Source organism: Gadus chalcogrammus, chromosome 16 (genome assembly GCF_026213295.1).
Source record: "Gadus chalcogrammus isolate NIFS_2021 chromosome 16, NIFS_Gcha_1.0, whole genome shotgun sequence".
NCBI classification, from domain to species: Eukaryota; Metazoa; Chordata; class Actinopteri; order Gadiformes; family Gadidae; genus Gadus; species Gadus chalcogrammus.
In genome coordinates, this window is record NC_079427.1 from 8,141,643 (window position 1) to 8,161,925 (window position 20,283).

Consider the following 20,283-nt stretch of genomic DNA (forward strand, 5'->3'; position numbering starts at 1 on the left):
GCTGAAAACATCTCTGGTATGGCTCGGCTCCACATGATCAATACGTTGTTGTAGGAATGTTCCAGAACATGGTAACGCTCATAGTCTGGTGTATGACCAGAAACGACAAGCTTCACTGGAAGCCTTCGTCAGTGGATCTTGGTCTGGCTCAGTTGATCTTGGTCTGGCTCAGTACATCTTGGTCTGGCTCAGTGGATCTTGGCCTGGCTCAGTAGATCTTGGTCTGGCTCAGTAGATCTTGGTCTGGCTCAGTAGATCTTGGTCTGGCTCAGTAGATCTTGGTCTGGCTCAGTAAATCTTGGTCTGGCTCAGTGGATCTTGGTCTGGCTCAGTGGATCTTGGTCTGGCTCAGTAGATCTTGGTCTGGCTCCCTAGATCTTGGTCTGGCTCAGTAGATCTTGGTCTGGCTCAGTAGATCTAGGTCTGGCTCAGTGGATCTTGGCCTGGCTCAGTAGACCATGGTCTTGATCAGCAGATCTTTGTCTGACTCAGTAGATCTTGTTCTAAGTTGGTAGTGTTGTCTTCCATTCTTAACAAGTGTACCCCCGGAAAACACTTGGTGTTTTTGGGGGACTCAAAGTATCTGGTTGTATCAATAGTACATTGTGTTTGATTTGATAATGTAGTATACAGTATATATAATTATTACATTTCAGGACAGTACTACATCAATTACCAGAAAGACAATACCTAACACCCTTGTTTTTCTAATGACAATCATTTCAACACCTGATCGATTCATGAAAGTAAAGGATATCTACATGATTGACCTGAAAGTCTCCAAACTACCGGCCCTTCTGTATATCGTTGTAAATATAGCACCTGATCAGAGAATGTTAACAGGCAGCTCTTACAGCGGGATCATTTTATTACATCACTTGACAAGTTGACCTTTTTTATTTTTTTCATTGTGAACAGTTCAGAAAATATTCATCTTTTTCTGCTGGAATCCACAGATTGTACAAATGGCTGACATTCACCACACATGACCTCTGACACATGACAGAATGTTGAAAGGAATCATAATTTGGTTGCAAAACGGTTCACTGCGCTATGGAGATGATGACAGTTTGATCGTTCCTCTCGCGAGAACAGCGTTCAGATCGGCAGGTAGGCTTGGGTTTTGAATCAACACAGGCCTCGGCAAAGTAATGGAATCAGTGCATTGACGGACAGACAGAAAGACGGACATGCAGTCAGACGGAGAGGAGATTAATTAAGAGAAGGCTGGAGGCCGGTTTGTGTCGATTCGAGAATACAGACGATTTGTGAAGAAACACTTTCTCACAAATGCCCCAATCTGCCATCGATTTTAAGTAACCTTGTAAAAAAATTGGCACTTTTAATTATTCATTTTGTTATTGGCACTGTTTGGAAGACGAATATATATTTTTTCTGATCAAATTAATTCTCACATTTGATAATAATAATAATTCCAGTGTTACTGACAGTACACAACAAAAACTCTTAAGAACTCACAACAAAATCACACATTTGCCATTTCTATTGTGACCAGAGAAATAATCAATTATAATCCCTCCTGTTGGGATAGAAAAAAGAGGTTTACTATCATAAGTGCCATTTCAAGTTCAGCAAACAACAAAAGGTCAAGTTCGATGATCACATGGGATAAAATGATGTTTGACATTTGAAGGTTAACACACATCTTCGAGCAGTCAATTCACATGGTGGGAAAAAAGTAAATAACATAAACCAGGACAAATTAATCCTATCCTGATTATATTAATCAACTCTTTCTCAAAACCTTGGACTTTGGAGATGGTCAAGGGATGATGAAAAAGCGAGTTAGTTCAGATGGATCAGCTGGTAGCCAGAGCATCAATGCTCTCTACCTGCTTTGTGGTCACTTTGGGATCACAAATGTTTCAAAAGAGATGAGAACCGGTCTTTTTAAGTCATCTTTTGAGGTTTTACTTAACGGGAGACGTTTCCAACTTCAAAAGCTTAAACTAGAGTCAGTGACTTAGATTAGTGATTTTAAAGTTTCGCCAGTAAGGTTTTCACCGCTACAACAACGGGAGGACTGTAGTGCTTCTTTACAAGCAGATTTCAAGTAGCCGTCAATGGAAACTACGCTCTCAACTATCGCTCGAAAAAGCTGCCCAGGTGCTTTCCTACCAAACAGTCTGGTCCATACACTTATTCTCTGAAAAAAAAGCGAGAAGAAATCAACGGTGTTTGTGTCATGCATCAAGCTTTGCTGATATTATTGACATTTCATTTAAATTGCCAATAACTGATGCAATTTGTGGCAAATCTAGGTGATACGGCTGTCAGGGGACGAGGAACTGCAACAAGGTCAAAAATAGGTTAGACGAATAGTCAAATCTAGGGATACGTTGCAGGTGATACACAGTGGATGTGTGAGGTGAACCTTTGACCCCTGTGGTCTTTAGAAAAAAAGTGTTTGGGTCCAATTCCCTCGGGCTGTGGCTGAATCCTGTTGAAAGTCTAAAAGTCCACTTCCACCCAGGGAGTGCACCGTACAGCAGTCAGACAGGCTGGAGCGACGCTGGGCTCCCACTCTGACACGTTACTCTGCGATGTTTCTGTTGTGGTCGTACGACAGACGCCGCTTGGAGCTCTGAGCGTGCCGATTGGCCGAAGGGAGGCCAGGGGAGAGCCTGTGATTGATCGGCCTGGATATGTTTCTGATTTCCTGAGAGAACAGAGGGATAGAGAGCACAGACAGAGAGAGGCAACAGAGAGAGAGAGAGAGAGAGAGAGAGAGAGAGAGAGAGAGAGAGAGAGAGAGAGAGAAAGAGAGAGAGAGAGAGAGAGAGAGAGAGAGAGAGAGAGAGAGAGAGAGAGAACCGACAGACAGACAGATAGAGACAGAGCGAGAGAGGGAGGACGAGAGAGGGAGACACAGGTGTTTAAGTGAATATAGTACAGTTCAGCCCTTATAAGGAGTCACATAATGGACTCTATTGTTCGCAGTCACTTAGTTACACCGTTTCAGTGATTTTCTTATCCACAGTTTTAACGGAAGATGTTCTGTTTCTTTTTTTTTATTCGTTTGGTTTTGATATGAAATCATGCCATTGCAGCCATCCTCATCATTGTTGTTGTATTGTCCTTGTGTTTCTGAATGTCTTTCTGAATTTTTAACAGAACTTAAAGCATGCAAGTACAATTGAACCTCAAACACACACACACAACGCACACCAACAGCCATGTGTCAAACATCTAAGGCAATAACCAGTTCAGGGGTGGCAGCAAGGGGTGACGGGGGTTACTGCCATGGGACTGAAGGCTGAAGTGGTTGGATATCGAACCAGCGACCCCGCATTAAAATGGCTAACCTTAAAACGGTTGTGATTAACTGGTGTAGGAGTGGCGGAATGGCTTAAAGTGCCACACTGTCATGTTCTATTTGTGTCCATATCACAACCCTGTTTGTGTGTGTGTGTGTGTGTGTGTGTGTGTGTGTGTGTGTGTGTGTGTGTGTGTGTGTTTGTCTGTTTGTGTGTGTGTGTGTAAATGAGTGAGTGAGTGAGAGAGTGAGAGGGGGTGTGAGAGAGAGAATGACTGCTTATTTCCATTCATTTCCTGATGAAGAGGCTAAATTGCAAAACCCAAAGGAGATTAATTAGCTCTCTCCCTCTCGCTCTGCTTCATTTTATCTGAAGGCTCCTTGGAGTAATTCCACCGCCCTCGTTGGGTGTGAATTAAGCAGAAGTTCAGATAGTAGTACATTTCTTAACACCTTGACAAGCAGAGACAAGCAGAAACAAGAGTGGGAGCCTGATGGATGGCATGTTGCCTCCTTGTGATTCAATACGTTTAAACGCTTCTACTCATTTGTATGGGAGCAGAAAGAGAAACAGACCACTACTGCGATGGCTTGACTGCACTCTCTTGCTAGATGCAAAGAAATGTTTACATGGAGATTAATAATTATTACTTGGTAATAATTACAAATGTGTATTTGTAAATTAGAACTTGCCAAGATCCAAGAAATGAAGTATTTTTTGTGTGTGTAAAAGACTACAGTCAATGAGCAGCAGCTGCCGGCCACAAGGAAATAATAAACGTTCAAGATGACCTTTAAAGAGGTTCATGAATAAAGAGACGTATCAAACCCATTGACCGAGCATCTTAACAGCCCAACCCGATCGAAGATGAGGAATGTTAACGAATGTGAACTTTATGGTGTGTGACCTGGGTCTGTGTGTGCGCTGAATACACTCACACAACGATCTGCATGTACTCACAGTGTAGGCCGGCTCCAGGTATAAGGTCTTGAGAAGCAGGTCGCGAGACACGCCATTGGTCCTCTTGTAGCGCTGGCCAATCATCTTGTTCAAGTCGTGGAAATTGTCCAACAGACTGCAAGGGTCGACCCCAGAAGAAAAACAAGCAAATAAGTTATGATGAACGGAGTGGACGAATAGACAAACAGATGAATTCATACACCAACTACAGACGCAATACAGATTGCTTGCAGCTTTCCAGCAACTGTGCGTGAATATGTAACAAAAGGTTCATTATCCAGCATGGCTTCTGGATAATAATTCACATGACTCTCTGGTACGGTGTGACATACATGGTGTTTCACACTTTCCACCGCCAGCCACCTAGTGGGACATGGACTGTTTAAGTGTCACAGTGCCTACATAACATTAACACATAACATTGCCCAACCACGCACGAACGCACCGACACACGCACGCACTCACCCACCCAAACGCACACCCACACATCCACACATCCACACATGCATCAACACATGCACATGAATCGAACGATCTAACGGTTTTGCGTGGATTGTGAACAGTTTCTTTGTATTGTGCGTTGCTTCAAGCCATGCATACATTTTCTGGCTGTTATGAATAAGTATACAGAGTCTCACACAAAATCTCACACAGTCTCACACAAGTCAGGCATTAAATCAGGTATTTTTTTCTCTCGACTATTTGTGTGTTAAGCATGATTATTATTCCTGTATTAGACTGTTTTCTACTGAATTGGATAAAGAAACAGGGATACTGTATCCTTTATGTGGGGACAGCGCCCTCTAGCTTTCACCGCAAACTCAAAAGGTCATGCGGTGCTCCTAGTTTCAAAGGAACAATTCCCAAATGTACTTTTAATATCTGAACTTATACAACTCTATTCTACTATTAACTACATGAATAAAAGCGTAATCTTAGAACTTCCAGTGAATTCAGACACAGGTCATTAAGGAGGAGGTAGACTACAGATGAAACCCTGTATCTTTTGACTCCATTATTCCGTTATCCCATTCTGTACTGAAAGGTTTTATGAGCGATTCTAGGCCGAAACATAAAGGATCACATTCATCTGATCTATCCTCACGATCCACTAGCTCATTGGACTTTATTATGCAAAATGTGTGGACTCTTAACATTTAAGAATTGCGAAATGCTCCACGTTTATTATTGTAGTTTTTGACTCTGCAGAGTTCTTGCATTATCCTCTTTGCTGGAAGGACCATAGGTGCCCGCCCCAAATCGCGTCTCTGTAGGCAGCCAGTGCTCCGAGATCGGACACAAAAACAAATGGTACTACCAACCACTCAAAAGCCAAAATAAATAGTATTCCAGCCAATCACCGACAAGGGGTGGGTGTTGTAGGGTTTTGCGCTGCGTTCATGATAGTTTTGACTGGATGCACGAAACACGGAAGGGAGGGGCGAGCCGGCTCTGTTTGTTTGGGATCTCGCTTCAAATACCAACAGAAGTGACGTCCCCCGACATCGCTCTTACAACCTTTAAGGCAGGGGTCACCAACCTTTTTGAACCTGAGAGCTACTTCATGGGCACCGAGTCATACGAAGGACACCCAGTTTGATACACTCTTCTGAAATAACAAATTTGCTCAGTTTGCCTTTAGTTATATTGTGGCAACCCCGATCGTCGGCGGCTGAGGTTTCCCGAGGAGATGGATCAAACAAGGCGTGGGTTAACGTTCGTTTATTTGGTTAACCACTTATGCGAAAAAGGAACAAAGGAGTGAACTCAGGTTCTTCCGGGTCTGGGAATAAAGGGCGCCGCGCCGGGTCTGGTCCTGCTGCGGGGGGCGGGGTCTCGATCCCCTGCGTCTTCGGCGGCTTAGTCCTGGGGGGAAGCGTATTGGCATTGGCGGGGGTTCGGGTAATCTCCACCCACTGCGTCTTTCCCGTTCGGTCGCGTTCTCCTGACTGGTGTCCACGCGGCCGTTAAGTCCCCTCCGCTGTCTTGCTCCGCCGGGTGCTCCGCATCTCCGTGATTGCGCGGGTGCGCTCGATGCTCCCTCCCGCATCGCTGCGCCGAGCGGCACATATCTCCCCCTGACTACCTGCCCGCGGAGAGGGCGCTGGCGGGGCTCGAACTCCTCCGTGGGATCGGGGTTGCCACAATATATATTGTTAATATTGATTAATGATGCTCATCTATGTGAAGACACTGATCATGTTGATGATTTCTCACAATAATTATCAACAATGACTTCAAAAAAAGGTGGGAAAGAGTTGTTCAAGAATGAGCTGTGCTATTTTCAGAACAGGCCTGCGGGCGCCTCATGTGGTCCTTGCGGGCGTCCTGGTGCCCGCGGGCACGGTGTTGGTGACCCCTGCTTTAAGGTCTCTTTAGTTTAGTAAAGTTCTGCTCCTGCCAGGGACGGGGAGGCACTCACCCCTGGTCTTGGGTGGTCCTGGAGTGGTGTCGCTCTCCCTGAAGGAGCTGGGTCAGCGTTGGGACCGTCCCAGACCCCACCCCCGTCTCAGAGGTCAGCGTTGGGACCGTCCCAGACCCAGTCCCGGGGTCAGAGGCCAGCTGGCCTGAGGAGGGGAAGGCCTCAGACAACACGTCCATCTGCAGAGCACACACACACACACGCACACGCGCAGCACGCACGCATGCACACACACACACACACACACACACACACACACACACACACACACACACAGACAGACAGACAGACAGACAGACAGACAGACAGACAGACAGACAGACAGACAGACAGACAGACAGACAGACAGACAGACAGACAGACAGACAGACAGACAGACAGACAGACAGACACATACACACACGCATGCAAACGCACGCAAACACAAACACACAAACAAAGACAAGATGGTTAGGACACTAGTTACAAATCTCACAAATTAAATAAAATAAACATCTGTATAATACTTATATATCATGTTGTAAAACAAGTTATTTTCAGTATAACTATCTGCAGGAATGCATACTCTGTGATGATGTCGTGCAGCCAATAGCAAATTTCCTTTTTATATTACACTGGTTGCATTGTATGCCTGTAGGCCACAGGAAATGTTTTGCCTGGGAGTGGAAACCAGTCTGCCAGTGTCAACCTGCTGGAGGGCTTGTATGAAAGTTGACATTTCTACGATGCGTTAGGGTAAATGCAGTTTGTTGCCGGATTACAGCGAACAGCCACAAGAATCTAGGAAAAGTTTGAGCGCTCGCAGGATGCTGTGAAGAGGAGTCCTTGATGTTAACCACTGTGTGAAATGTCTAGCTGAAAGCCCTGACACGGAATTCTGCTATTCCTTGTGCTGAGTCAGGTTTTATGGAGAACTTCTTTCTGTAACCTGGGGTTCTTTTGAATTGCTGAAAAGCACACAAGGTTCTCTGACCTAGAATGACCATGTTTCTTTTAGGAACAAACTTTATTTGAATCTCAATGTTGCAAAGATTCAACTACAGAAACACTCCACTTCTGGCTACATGAGACTATGTTATGTTATGCTATCTTACATGCACTGCACAATGTACAAATACGTTATATTAACAATAATGTGAAAATGTTTTTGAATTTGTACTGTCCCTGACCAGTTAACGATTAAAAGAAAAGTATTGTGATCTCTAATTGTCATTCACTTTCATATAATCACGATGATAAAGACAATTTATCAATACAGTATGTTGTCATCTTTTATTTTCATTTATTTTCTCAGAGGTGGCCAAATATCTAAACCTGATGGTTTAAACAGCATCAAGCAAATGAAACGGCAAGCTGAGGTTTATGAGGGGAAGTAGGAAGCAAGACTACTGTACCACATTCTTATTGGATGAGGGCCTCCCTCTCTGCTCTTCCCCAGCAGCGATTGGCCACAACTGTGCTACTGGGTCACCGCTCGCAACCAATGAGTCCTGAGAAAAAGCTGTCCAGCAGTCGTCTGATTGGTGGAATGAGTCGTCCGTCCAGCCAGATGTCCATTGGGTTAACTCCCCTGTAAATGACAAGCATTCATACACAGGCACACCCACACACACATAACCATATTTAACGGACAGAATATATGAAGATTCAAAATATTACCTGTGGGAAATGTAACAAAAGAGATTGTAATGGTGGTTGAACACTGCTGGGTGAGCGAATGTATTGCTTCTAGAGCCACCTGTCAATCAGATTGACTAAATGTTCACAAAGGGATCCAATTCTGGGCTGAGCGATCAAAGAACAGCAGGGACAGCAGGCTATCGATCAGGGGTGTAGCCAACGCCTTGGCAGCGAACACTTGTAACAGTAACTGCATATTATGGGCTGTACGGGGAGGAGCTAAACTCTTTGTGTGTTAATCCTTTGTCTGTTGGTCTGAGAGTAGTCGAGAGAACTCCTAGACAGGTTGTGTGTGTGAGCTCATGGGAGGCAATGGGTAGGAGAGGCAGCCACACACACACACACACACACACACACACACACACACACACACACACACACACACACACACACACACACACACACACACACACACACACACACACACACACACACACACACACACCTCTAACCCTGTTTTGAATGATTTATACCACCCAACTAGTAAGATGAGAGAGAGAGAGAGAGAGAGAGAGAGAGAGAGAGAGAGAGAGAGAGAGAGAGAGAGAGAGAGAGAGAGAGAGAGAGAGAGAGAGAGAGAGAGCGCTAAGGGGTCTAGGAATCCAGGTCACACCAGATCATATCTTCCTTTTCCACTGGAGGGCCAAGCAGAGCTGACCCACACCAGCCCAGTGATGGCGACAGGACCCCATCACTGACACGCAAACTCACACATTGAGTAAGAGCGAAATAAGGGTGACATACAACCAAACACGATCCTGGTCTGGCCTTAGTTAGCCCATTAGCCCTGGTTGGCCATTTATAGCAAGACATAATCATACACAACAAAAAGCACCCACCAACCTGGACATGCCTGTTATGTTACACTGAACACCAGACCCACACAGACAGACACTCCCATGGGCAAAACATAAGTGGAACTTAAAAAACAGAAATCCTACCATGCGGATACACTCTATATCAGGTAATCATGCGAGTAATTTGGCTAATGCTTAATGGCTAAAGATAAGCTCTCTCACACAGAGTGCAAATAAGTGTGTGTGTGTGTGTGTGTGTGTGTGTGTGTGTGTGTGTGTGTGTGTGTGTGTGTGTGTGTGTGTGTGTGTGTGTGTGTGTGTGTGTGTGTGTGTGTGTGTGTGTGTGTATATGTATGCGTGTGTCCAGTGAAACTTGATAGTGGTCATTGTGACACAGCAGATACAAACTACAAGGTTACAAGCCACTGTATCCTCAAATGCACTGCTGCCAAATGATGAAGAGGGGTGGAAAAAGTGCCAGACTTTCATCACGAGCATTGAATACAAATGAAAAATAGACCGATGAGGGACGCATTCAGTAACACACTCAGTGTATTAAAATCGCTTTACCATCACATCTTATTAGAGGTATGGAGATGTGATTTACAAAATGGGTGTGCAGACAGGTGTCTTAGTAGTCTAGGATTTAGTATTCTGTGCTTGTTTTGTTTTGGGGGACATCTTGAGGTCTCAGGATATCTCAGGAGCTTGTCTTTGTTCTCAGTGTACTTCTAGCCAACAACAGCTTTATTGGCTGTCACGACAAGCACAAACTCATTTAAACAAACCCAGACAGACGCGCACACACATGCTCACTCACTCGCTCGCTCGCTCGCTCGCTCGCTCGCACGCACGCACGCACGCACACACACACACACACACACACACACACACACACACACACACACACACACACACACACACACACACACACACACACACACACACACACACACACACACACACACACACACACACACACACACACACACACACACACACACACACACACACACACACGCACGCACGCACGCACGCACACACACACACACACACACACACACACACACACACACACACACGCGCGCGCGCGCACACACGCACACACACACGCAAAAGGAAGCAGGTGGATAGAGAAAGGAAGAGAGGTGGAAATAGAGGGAGAGGTAAAAAGAAAGAGGGAAACATGAGAGATAACTAAAAGCAAAGGACAGAGAGGTATGTACGCAGGTCAAAAGAGAGATACAGAGAGAAAGAGAGAGGGTGACGGAACGAAAGAGAGGGAAAGATAAATAGAGAGAGAGAGTGTCGGGAATAAGAGAGGAATGCACACAGGTTGACAGAGGAGAGAGAGAAAGATACAGAGAGTAAGAGAAATTGAACAAAATATAAAGACAAAGAAAGAGAGAGAGAGAAAGAGAGAGAAAGATAGATAGAGAGAGAAAGAGAAAGGGAGAGAGAGACATAGAAAGCAACAGAGCAACAGAGCAACATAACTAACCGAGTACTCACCAGTGTTTTCTGTGTTCCCACAAGCCTCTGGGGCAGAAGGAGTAAATCCCTCGCTCCAGCCGGGCTCTGCGTCCGCCTGCATGAACCCCCCAAACTCATCCTCCTCCTCCTCCTCCTCCTCCTCCTTCACCTCCTCCTCCTCTACCTCCTCCTCCCCCTGCTCCCTTCGCTCGGTGGCCACAATGGCGCTCTGCTCCTGGCTCCTCTCTTTAAATCTCTCCTCCTGCTCCTCCTTCTCCTGGCCGGGCTCCTCCGTGCTCTCAGACAGCGTGGCTCCCTCCCCCGCCTCTTCCTCCTCCTCCTCCTCCTCCTCCTCCTCCTGCGCTCCTCTCACTCCCTCCCTGCTCCCTTCTTCCACCCTGCTCTGCGTCCACGCGCTCTTCCCGCCTGCCCCCGGGCGTTGCGGGTCCGTTGCCATGGCTCCCGGCGGGGGCCGAGGGGGGGCGGGATTAGCCACGGCATGGGTTTTATAGGGGGGATCAGGTAGGGGGGGGCCGGCGGCGGCGTTTGTAATGGTAGGAATTAGTGAGAGGGGGCAACAGGTCACTACAGCCTCTACAGGGTTTTGTCCTCCGCCTCTGCTCCACCTCGCCGCCTCCCCCTCTTCCTCCTCCTCCTCCTCCTCCTCCTCCTCCTCCTTCAGGAGACGTGGGGACAGGGAGGGTGCACAGCTTGCCTCTTGTGTCCATTCAGTGGCAAATTCCTGGAGTGTCGGTCCCTCTGCAGTGAAACCTGAAGCCTTCAGAGCGTCTCTCCTTTCCCTCTCCCGTTGCGGCTGCTGCAGTCTGATGTATTCGGCCTCGCCCTGGCCTAACTTCCCCTCTGAGTTGCCGTGTTTTTCATCATCCGTCGTCCCGGCACTGCCATCTTGAAGGCTTTGGTCGTGCTTATTATTCTCCTTCTTCTCCTCTTCTCCAGTAATCTCCTGGCTGCCGTCATCCCCTCTAAGCTCTGGCACTGTCTCGCTGCCGTCAACAGAACTCTCCAAACCTGACTCGGCTCGTCTGTGTTCCCCTGCCAGCTCCTCTCCCCTCCCCTCCTCAAACTCAACCCCGCTGCAATCCTCTTCATCTCCTAGCCTCTTATCTTCCTCCCCCTCTGCGACCTTCATCAACGTCCCCCTGACTGCCTCTGTGATGGATCCTCCCTGGAGGCCGTCTACCTCTCTGAGCCCTGGGGCAGAGTCAGCGGCGTTCGCCTCGTCTTTACTGGCCTTCCCCTCATTTCTACAACTCAGCGTTGCCTGATGACAGGAGCCCCTCTGCTCCTCTGATAACACCACCTCGGGTTCATTACAGTTTACATTGCCCGTCTCTTTCAGAGGCTTCTCCTCATGAAAAGGCTCTTTTGTGTATAAATCCCCAGGAGAGGATTCTCGTGGCATGAGCTGGTCTGATTTGACACACAACTCAAGTGGACGACCTTTACTATGGTCCCGGTCCCCCTTCTCTGCACTGCCCCCGTCAGCGCTCTCTGTATGGCTGTTGTTGTGTTCCCTGTCTGCAGTGCTGCTCCCTCGCTGCCCCTGCATGGTGTCGAGGCTTAGTTCAGCAGGGAAGGTGCTGCCCTCTACAGGTGTGGCTGAGGTAAGACGGTGTAGGCCCTCTTCACAGCAGGGGGCTGTTTTCGCGGCACATTCGTCGGACCACAAACGGTTTCCTCCGTCCTCTTGCGGGTCGTCACAGGGACTCTTCGAGTCCTGAGTTGGTTCTGTGTCTGCTACCGCTGGGATCTCACCCACATTACGCCCCACGTCTTCACAGTGTTTCTGCACAGGGTTCCGGACTACCAGGGGTGGAGATGAGGTGCCATTTGGTAGAGGCAGGCTATCGTCCAGGTACTCACTGTGTGGTCTAACATCATCAGTCAGAGGAGTGTCCAACTCGCCATTGTTGAGCTCCTCACCACTTGGGTTTCTCAGAGTCCGGCCAAAGTCTTCGTTCCTGCTGTTTTGGGAGCAGGGCTGTTCTTTGTTCTCTGAATAAGTGCACATTTTTGTCTGTAGGGGTTCATTTACTTCCCTAATGTCCTTGTCACAGCTTTTTTCAGACGCCTCGCTGTTGCTGGAGGATTCTGGGTAAAAGCAATTTGTCGGCGAGTCAGCGTTTGGCAGCGACACAATGGAGTCAAGAGGCTTTGACCTGCTCTTCTCCTCCTCCTCCTCCCTCTCCTTCTCCTGCTCTCCCTTTTCTTGTCCTCCATTTGTCTTCCCTCCGTCCTTGTTCCCCGGCCCGTTCATGCCACGCTCGTCTCCCGCCTGGGTCTTGTGTTCCTCCAGCCTCTGCCTCGCGCCCGACCGCACAGCTCGCCTCGCACATCGAGCGCAGTTCCTGGCCAGAGTGTTGTGACAGCATCGGCAGCTCCTTGTGCATCCTGCACCGCCCTCCTGTTTACGGCCTCCCCCTCCGGCCTCCTGAGCGCCCTGGAGGTTGTTGTGGAACTCGCCTTTGTCTCCCCCTTCCTGGCATTCTCCCAGGATGATTTCCGTGCCGCCAGCCTCCTCCCGGCCTCTCCTCTGGCCGCCGATGCCGGTGGTTTTGTTCGATCCCGGGCCGTTGGCGTTGCAGGACTTCCTCCAGCGCCGGCCCGAACGCACCCGGACCCGGTTGGACCCGCCGCTCTGTAGAGCCGCCGGAGGGGGAGGAAGAGGAGGCCCGCTGGTTCTCTTCCCCGCCTGGTGCTCTCCGCCTCCTCCTCCGCCTCCTCCTCCACTGACCTTCCCTCTGAGCCAGCTCCCGACCAGGGCAGAGGCCCCGCCGGCGGACAGGCCCGGGCCCTTCCCCAGGGACCAGCCTCCGGGCTTGGTCGTGGAGTAGAGGCAGCTTCCCTTCTCAGTCCGGAGGAACAGGCACTGGGTCTGGGTCTGCGTCTTCCCCCCCACCTCAGAGGTCTTCAGCGTTGCTACGGTGACCAGGGCACCTATTCCGGCCTGCCTGGCGTCCAGCCCCACCGGAAGCCCGTAGCCCATGCCGCCCAGCTCCCCGGCCGGGTACATGTCCGCAGGCCTGGGGCAGGAGCTCTGCCTCTCATTGGTGGTGCTGGTGGTGGAGGGTCCGATGGTTGGAGCATGCCCTCCACCCCCCAGCTCTCCCCTGGTCTTCAGGCGGTTCTTGGAGCAGAGGGCCCAGGCCCTGAGGCCCCTGACCAGCGGAAGGTCCCCCAGACTGAGCTCCATGCGGCTGGGGAAGGGCCCATGGGCCCGGGGGCATGCCTGGATGCCCTCTCCACCTGTGGGGCCGGTCATGTTGAGGCATGGGTAGTTGTTGTTGTTGTTTTGCTGGAGCATCGCGCTCGATTCAGGTCTCATGTAAAGTTCAGCGACTGGGCTTTGCGTGTCTCTTATTTAGAACGCGTATATTAGGATTTCAAAGAGCATGTGATCAGTCTGACTGCAGAAAAAAGTGAAAATATCTCGGTTTCAAAGGCTCAAGGGAGAGCTGCTCTACTTTACCAGCGTCGTCCTACCAGTGTTTCATTCCACTCGGAAGCATGTCGAACTTGATTGGATGATAAAAAGGCTGGGACTACGCTTCTCTCGCGTTATGTCTCAAGTTCTGCAAAAAAGGACGAATTAAAAAGGATCCGGTCCTTCTCCTGGAGAGAAAGACGTGATGGGCGGACCTCGTTCCTCCGAGACACCGGCGAGCCACGCCGCTTCTGAAGAGGAGGGGGGAAAAACGCCCGTGGGTCAGGACTGTAAACAGGAACTGTAAACACTGACGAGGAAGACGAGGAAGACGAGGGCCGCGGGGGCCTGCTTCATCTCCCGTAGAGCTCCACAGTTCCCCTGCCGACAGCGCTGTGCGATCGCCGGGCTGGGAGGGCGGCGGGGGGAGGGGGGCAGCGTTGGCTCCTGTCAGAGCGAGGAGGCAGAGCTCTGAGTCACACGGCCGCCAACAACCTGGAGGAGGGAGACACAGGGCTGTCAGACAGACAGGGTGGAGGGAGACAGGGGGCTGTCAGACAGACAGGGTGGAGGGAGACACAGGGCTGTCAGACAGACAGGTTGGAGGGAGACAGGGGGCTGTCAGACAGACACGATGGAGGGAGACATGTTGCTGTCAGACAGACAGGTTGGAGGGAGACAGGGGGCCAACAGACAGACAGGGTGGAGGGAGACACGAGGCTGTCAGACAGACAGGGTGGAGGGAGACAGGGGGCTGTCAGACAGACAGGGTGGAGGGAGACAGGGGGCTGTCAGACAGACAGGGTGGAGGGAGACAGGGGGCTGTCAGACAGACAGGGTGGAGGGAGACAGGGGGCCGACAGACAGACAGGGTGGAGGGAGACAGGGGGCTGTCAGACAGACAGGGTGGAGGGAGACAGGGGGCCGACAGACAGACAGGTTGGAGGGAGACAGGGGGCTGTCAGACAGACACGATGGAGGGAGACATGTTGCTGTCAGACAGACAGGTTGGAGGGAGACAGGGGGCTGTCAGACAGACAGGGTGGAGGGAGACAGGGGGCTGTCAGACAGACAGGGTGGAGGGAGACGGGGCTGACAGACAGACAGGGTGGAGGGAGACAGGGGGCTGACACGATGAGCTTTTAAGGGAATTGTTGTTTTCCTCCTCAAAACTAATAAAACCGTGTTTTGACAGATTGGAGCACAAATAATAATTTGGAAGCGGTTCAACCACATATCGGATTTGTAGTAAGTGATTTATTGATTTGACTCTGGTTTGTGTGTCATGTCGCTGTCGGGGTTAAAAATAGAACCGGTTGACGACGATGAGGTACGATGAGGGATAAAGTTACTCTCTATTTTCCCAATATATCCATAACCTTTTTAGTTCTGAGGATTAATTTGACTGGTTGGACTTAACATGCATCAGGTTCGAGCCACGACTGCGCAAGGAGTAAAAGTCCAGGTCAACGTCCAGGCGGACCTCACACGCGCGGCACGGCGCTGTGTGGGCGTGTGGCATCAAAGGTCATCGAGCACAACGTGTCCTTCTCACCAGCCGACCACGCACCCACGCGTACGCAAACACACACACACACACACACACACACACACACACACACACACACACACACACACACACACACACACACACACACACACACACAGACAAACACATGCAAACGCACACACAAACACAGACGCAATTAAACACACACAGACAAACACACACGCAAACACACACGCAGAGACATACACACACACTAACACCCACACCCTCACACACATACAGACACACACACGCACACACACATACACGCACACACACACACACACACACACACACACACACACACACACACACACACACACACACACACACACACACACACACACACACACACACACACACACACACACACACACAAACATATCCTCTCTCTCTCTTTCTGTCCAAAGCCAATAGGCCTACTGTAGGCTAATAAAAGACAGGCTGTTCAAAGCATACCATGGATAGACGCACATCAAAGCCAGTAAAACCTGAATAACCAGCAGCGCATGTCAACATATAGGGATGCTGTAGTACTTACTGATGTCCTGCTCCGGGGGTTTACGGCGGGTTTTCACAGCAGTTTCAGCATCTCAAATCTCCCTTTCTTTGTTCAGTAGCCTACGTGGAGAGCATCTCCTGTTATCGAAACGTTACACCCTGCTTCGGTCTTCATGGCCCCATCCTCAGACTCACCACCACGACGTCCTCATCCTCTGACGAACGGCCTGCACGAGGACCCACAGCCGTCAGAAACCGTCAAATTTACATTATACGGGGGCCACCCACTTCCAATGCATTATTTGTAAAGCTAATAATCATGATTGTTTACCTCTTCGTAAAGCCATTGCGATTACGATTATCCATCGCGGCGAAGCATCGTGCGTCGCCGCATCTTTACCGCAGTAGCCTCCGGAGCGTGCGCGCGCGGTGAGCTCAGCGACCAGGATGACGGTGGGCTATTTCACTTGCAGCCCACTCTTTCTTTACCTCTCTCTCTCTCTCTCTCTCTCTCTCTCTCTCTCTCTCTCTCTCTCTCTCTCTCTCTCTCTCTCTCTCTCTCTCTCTCTCCCTCTCTCTCTCCCTCTCACCCCCTCAGCCTCGTAGCATCCTACGTCCTCACCGCATCATCACCGCGACCCGTGAGTAGATCGAGTACAGACAAAAAAAGAAAAACACGGACACGCACACAATAGGGAGACGACGTCATGAGCCTCTGCGTCCCACTCGTCCACCGTCTCCTCCAGAGGTCCTCCTCCTCTCTCCTCCTCTGCTGCTGTCATTACACCTCCGTCTCTGCGTGGTAGGCCTACTGCTTACTTCTCGCCCCCCCAGAGAATGGGTACCCTAACTGGTTTAAGCTTGGTTTTTAATATGTGAAAAAGAGAAGCAGGATATATGCTGGGCTGACTATGAAGTCCACATGGGAAGGTACAGGCCTTCTGTAATGTATTCCTCACGTTACAATGTCCACACGCACACACACACACACACACACACACGCACGCACGCACGCGCACACACACACACACACACACACACACACACACACACACACACACACACACACACACACACACACACACACACACACACACACACACACACACACACACACACACACACACAAGTGACTTAGTTAGCTTAGGATAACTACCTTCACAATTGACGGGGTAGTTAAGCTATGATTCCTAGTCGCGTAATATTATTAAATAGGCCTAGAGCTCGCGTTCCTTGGAGGCTATGTGTATTATATATTTAATATATATTATATATCTGTCATGGCTATACGTATTATAGTCCGGAAGAGGGCGCTGTTTCATATTTCATAATGAAACATCCAATGTCACATACGTCACGTAGTGACGTAGACTTACGTCCCTACATGGATCATGGATGTAGGAAAAACCTAATCGGTAATAAAAAATATATAATATGCATCCATGACGTAAGGAGACATGTCGATTTTTTAGATTGCTTTCATCCTTCCGAGAATATGTAACTATGGATGGATGAAATCCTTCTAAAATATCTACATAGGCTTAAGACTCGTTCTTCTGTAATAAAGTGAAAATTAACTGAAATCATTATCACTATATTAAATCTGAATATAATCTTTTTTTTTTTAATAAAGCAACAAAATACAACGAAACTCAAGACCATGCCATGCAAGGAAGAGGTTAAAAAAGCAAACACTAAATTCCTTGTTTTGTTTATTTATATATAGATACATTAAACATCATTCTCTCTAATCCTCATAATTGACAAAAAAAATCCTTTAAAATTCTACTTAAATTCTATGTGAAAAAACAATTGAATAGACTATTTATTTAAAACAGCCTATTCAAAATAAAACATACCTTTTTAATAGAATTGCAAAGATGGAAATAGGCTACTGGATACTGCTTATCAATACCATGATAATACACATAATTGCAAGTCTACCTTTGTTTAACTATAAATTGCCAGAATTGCTGTTTGATGCAAATGATTACACAGTTCTTTTAAGCTCACCAAAGCAGAAAACCACAAGGACTCCATTCCAAAACCTTTTAAGTTATATCCACATATACATTTGGACAAGAAAATAATCTCAACATGAATGAAAAAAGAGGGGACAGGTCAAACTATATGGTTTACAGGGGTTGTGATGCTACGGCCACTGGCCACTGTGCAGATAAATAAATAAATAAGTACAAACACCGATTCTGAACACAAACATTTCATGGTGGACTATTTTTTTATCTCTGTTTTGTTCACTGTTTCACAATCAAGACACTTTTCAACAATCCCTCTTCGTGAATCTGTAACTAGTTGCCTGAACTAAATGTTGATTTGTTGAGAGAAACTTAAATCGCACAAGTCCCAAGACTTTGAGGCCAAAAAAACACACAAAAAAAGTTATTTTATATATATATATATATATCTCAATGTATTGTGTATCCTTAATCTTAAAAGGGACTTTTGAAGAAAGGCTTTGATTTGAGAGTGAAGCCCTCAGTGGCTGGTGGTTCTTAAACAGCCTCAATGTGGTACGATAAAGATACTAAAAGACACACAGTTGGACCTAACGTAACCTGAACTGTGGATTACATACCAAAATAAACATCCACAAAAGTGTAAGTATACAGCACACTACTACTCTTCTGACAGTACAACTTGAATCCTATGCCCCGTTTTTATGCGAAATGACAACCCAGAATACTCGCAGGCGCCCCGCTACCCTCTGCTGCAATGTCTTCTGTTCCCTGAAGCACGTCCATTTTTTTTTTTTGCTGGTGATAAGAATGACATGTAGAACATAAACCCTAACATAAAATCAACCTATACATTTCAAATTCACACAAACATATTTTCAAGACAAACATTATGAAACATCAATCAAAAAACTAAATATTATTGCTGAATTTGCTTATATGAAAATATCATTTTGTATTGAAAGAGATACTGCTTGAAACAGCACATTTATAAATGTATTTACATAAAAGATTATCCTGTGTGTTTGAAAAATGCCATATTCTAGCTAGTAATTAATTATATAATCAAATCCATTTTGTCGAGAGTAAGGCAAATATATGATGGCAATCAACAGGTGTTAAATCTGAAATTTTCTAAAAAACATTTGCAGAAGCCAGCAAGTCCAACCTGAATATAATCATCACTAACCTCACAACTCTTACTTTTCAGTAACGGTAAAAATAAAATAATGGTCACGTAAAAAAATACATCAAAGAAAAATAAGAAATATATTACTCTATTGCTCTGACTGTAACAGCTGGTGAAGTATAGATGTTTCTTTTTTTTATCAAACTCATAACTCCCCTTTTTCATTTAATATACATACAGTATGTTGCTGTTCACTGTTTTGTTATTCCAAAACCAAATTCCGTTGCACACGATTAGCATATAACCAAACGCCATCTTGGGCTAATTAACAAAACAACTTTTACCCTCATTGCTCGTTGTCCAACACCCTGCGGGTGGTCGTGGTGACTGACCCCTCGCCCGTCCTTGTTTCCGTGGCGACCACCTGTCGGGTGGTTCTGATGGTCTTGGTCACCATGGTGACGGACCCCTCCTGCACGGTGGAGACGTGATGCTGCTCGGACCTATGGCTGGAGCTGAAGTCCATCGCTGACGAGTGGAGGGAGAACATCCCCGAGACCCCTTCCTCGCCGCCAACCTCGTCGCTGACCTCTGACCTCCGCTGGGCCCGGGGCGAACCCTCCGGGGTTATCTGGAGGAAGCCTTGGTGTGGAGGGGGTGCAGAAAGCAAGGAGGGGGTGGAGGTGGAGGAGGAGGAGGTGGATAGAGGAGAGATAGGAGGAAAGAGGAAGCAGCAGGTATCAAGTCAACAGGAGTCATAAAGAGATGTAAAGGCATCAGTGGAAGGGTGGAGGTGAGATGTAGGGAGAGTGGAAGATGGGTAGCGTAGTTGAAGGGAAGTATTATATTGGAGATGTGTAGGGAAGACAGAGGAGGCAGTGGGAAGTATGAAGTTTGAAAAAGTCTCAGTCTAATGAAAGACAAAAAAAGAGATGTAGAATGTTTACTGTAAACCCATGGCAACTTCATTGTAACAAAAATAATACCTGAAATCGAACATACACATTACAACACACCCGCAAAGAATTGCAGTTTGCCTTATTCAGTTTCAATTAATAATAATTAAGTATTTA

General features: G+C 47.7%; 2 protein-coding genes across 2 annotated transcripts in view; both read right to left on the bottom strand.

Moving 5' to 3' along the window:
* Positions 1–784: 784 nt before the first annotated feature.
* Positions 785–16,531, bottom strand: si:ch211-14c7.2 (uncharacterized). The gene is made up of 9 exons (XM_056610394.1): positions 16,437–16,531; positions 16,146–16,332; positions 11,298–14,550; positions 10,984–11,069; positions 10,650–10,887; positions 8,055–8,230; positions 6,661–6,839; positions 4,239–4,353; positions 785–2,680 (listed from the first exon to the last, which is right to left on the bottom strand). The coding sequence occupies exons 3-9, from the start codon at positions 13,954–13,956 to the stop codon at positions 2,555–2,557; spliced, it is 3,579 nt and encodes a 1,192-aa protein (XP_056466369.1). The 5' UTR covers positions 13,957–14,550; positions 16,146–16,332; positions 16,437–16,531; the 3' UTR covers positions 785–2,554.
* Positions 16,532–18,062: 1,531 nt separating this feature from the next.
* Positions 18,063–20,283, bottom strand: part of prx (periaxin) — a gene marked incomplete at its 5' end in the record, with an annotated part of 29,645 nt that continues 27,424 nt past the window's right edge. Inside the window, one exon of the mRNA XM_056610395.1 lies at positions 18,063–19,852. Within this exon, the coding sequence (XP_056466370.1) occupies positions 19,557–19,852 (296 nt within the window). The remainder of the gene's footprint in view (positions 19,853–20,283) is intronic.

Bases quoted from the DNA above. Each gene is read 5' to 3' on its own strand.
- si:ch211-14c7.2 (XM_056610394.1), bottom strand. From the start codon at position 13,956: ATGAGACCTGAATCGAGCGCGATGCTCCAGCAAAACAACAACAACAAC. The intron at 10,888-10,983 runs GTGAGAGGAGCG...GAGCCCGGCCAG, and splicing joins AAGAAGGGAGCAGGGAGGGA to GAGAAGGAGGAGCAGGAGGA. The intron at 6,840-8,054 runs GTACAGTAGTCT...TGTGCTCTGCAG, and splicing joins CCTCATCCAATAAGAATGTG to ATGGACGTGTTGTCTGAGGC.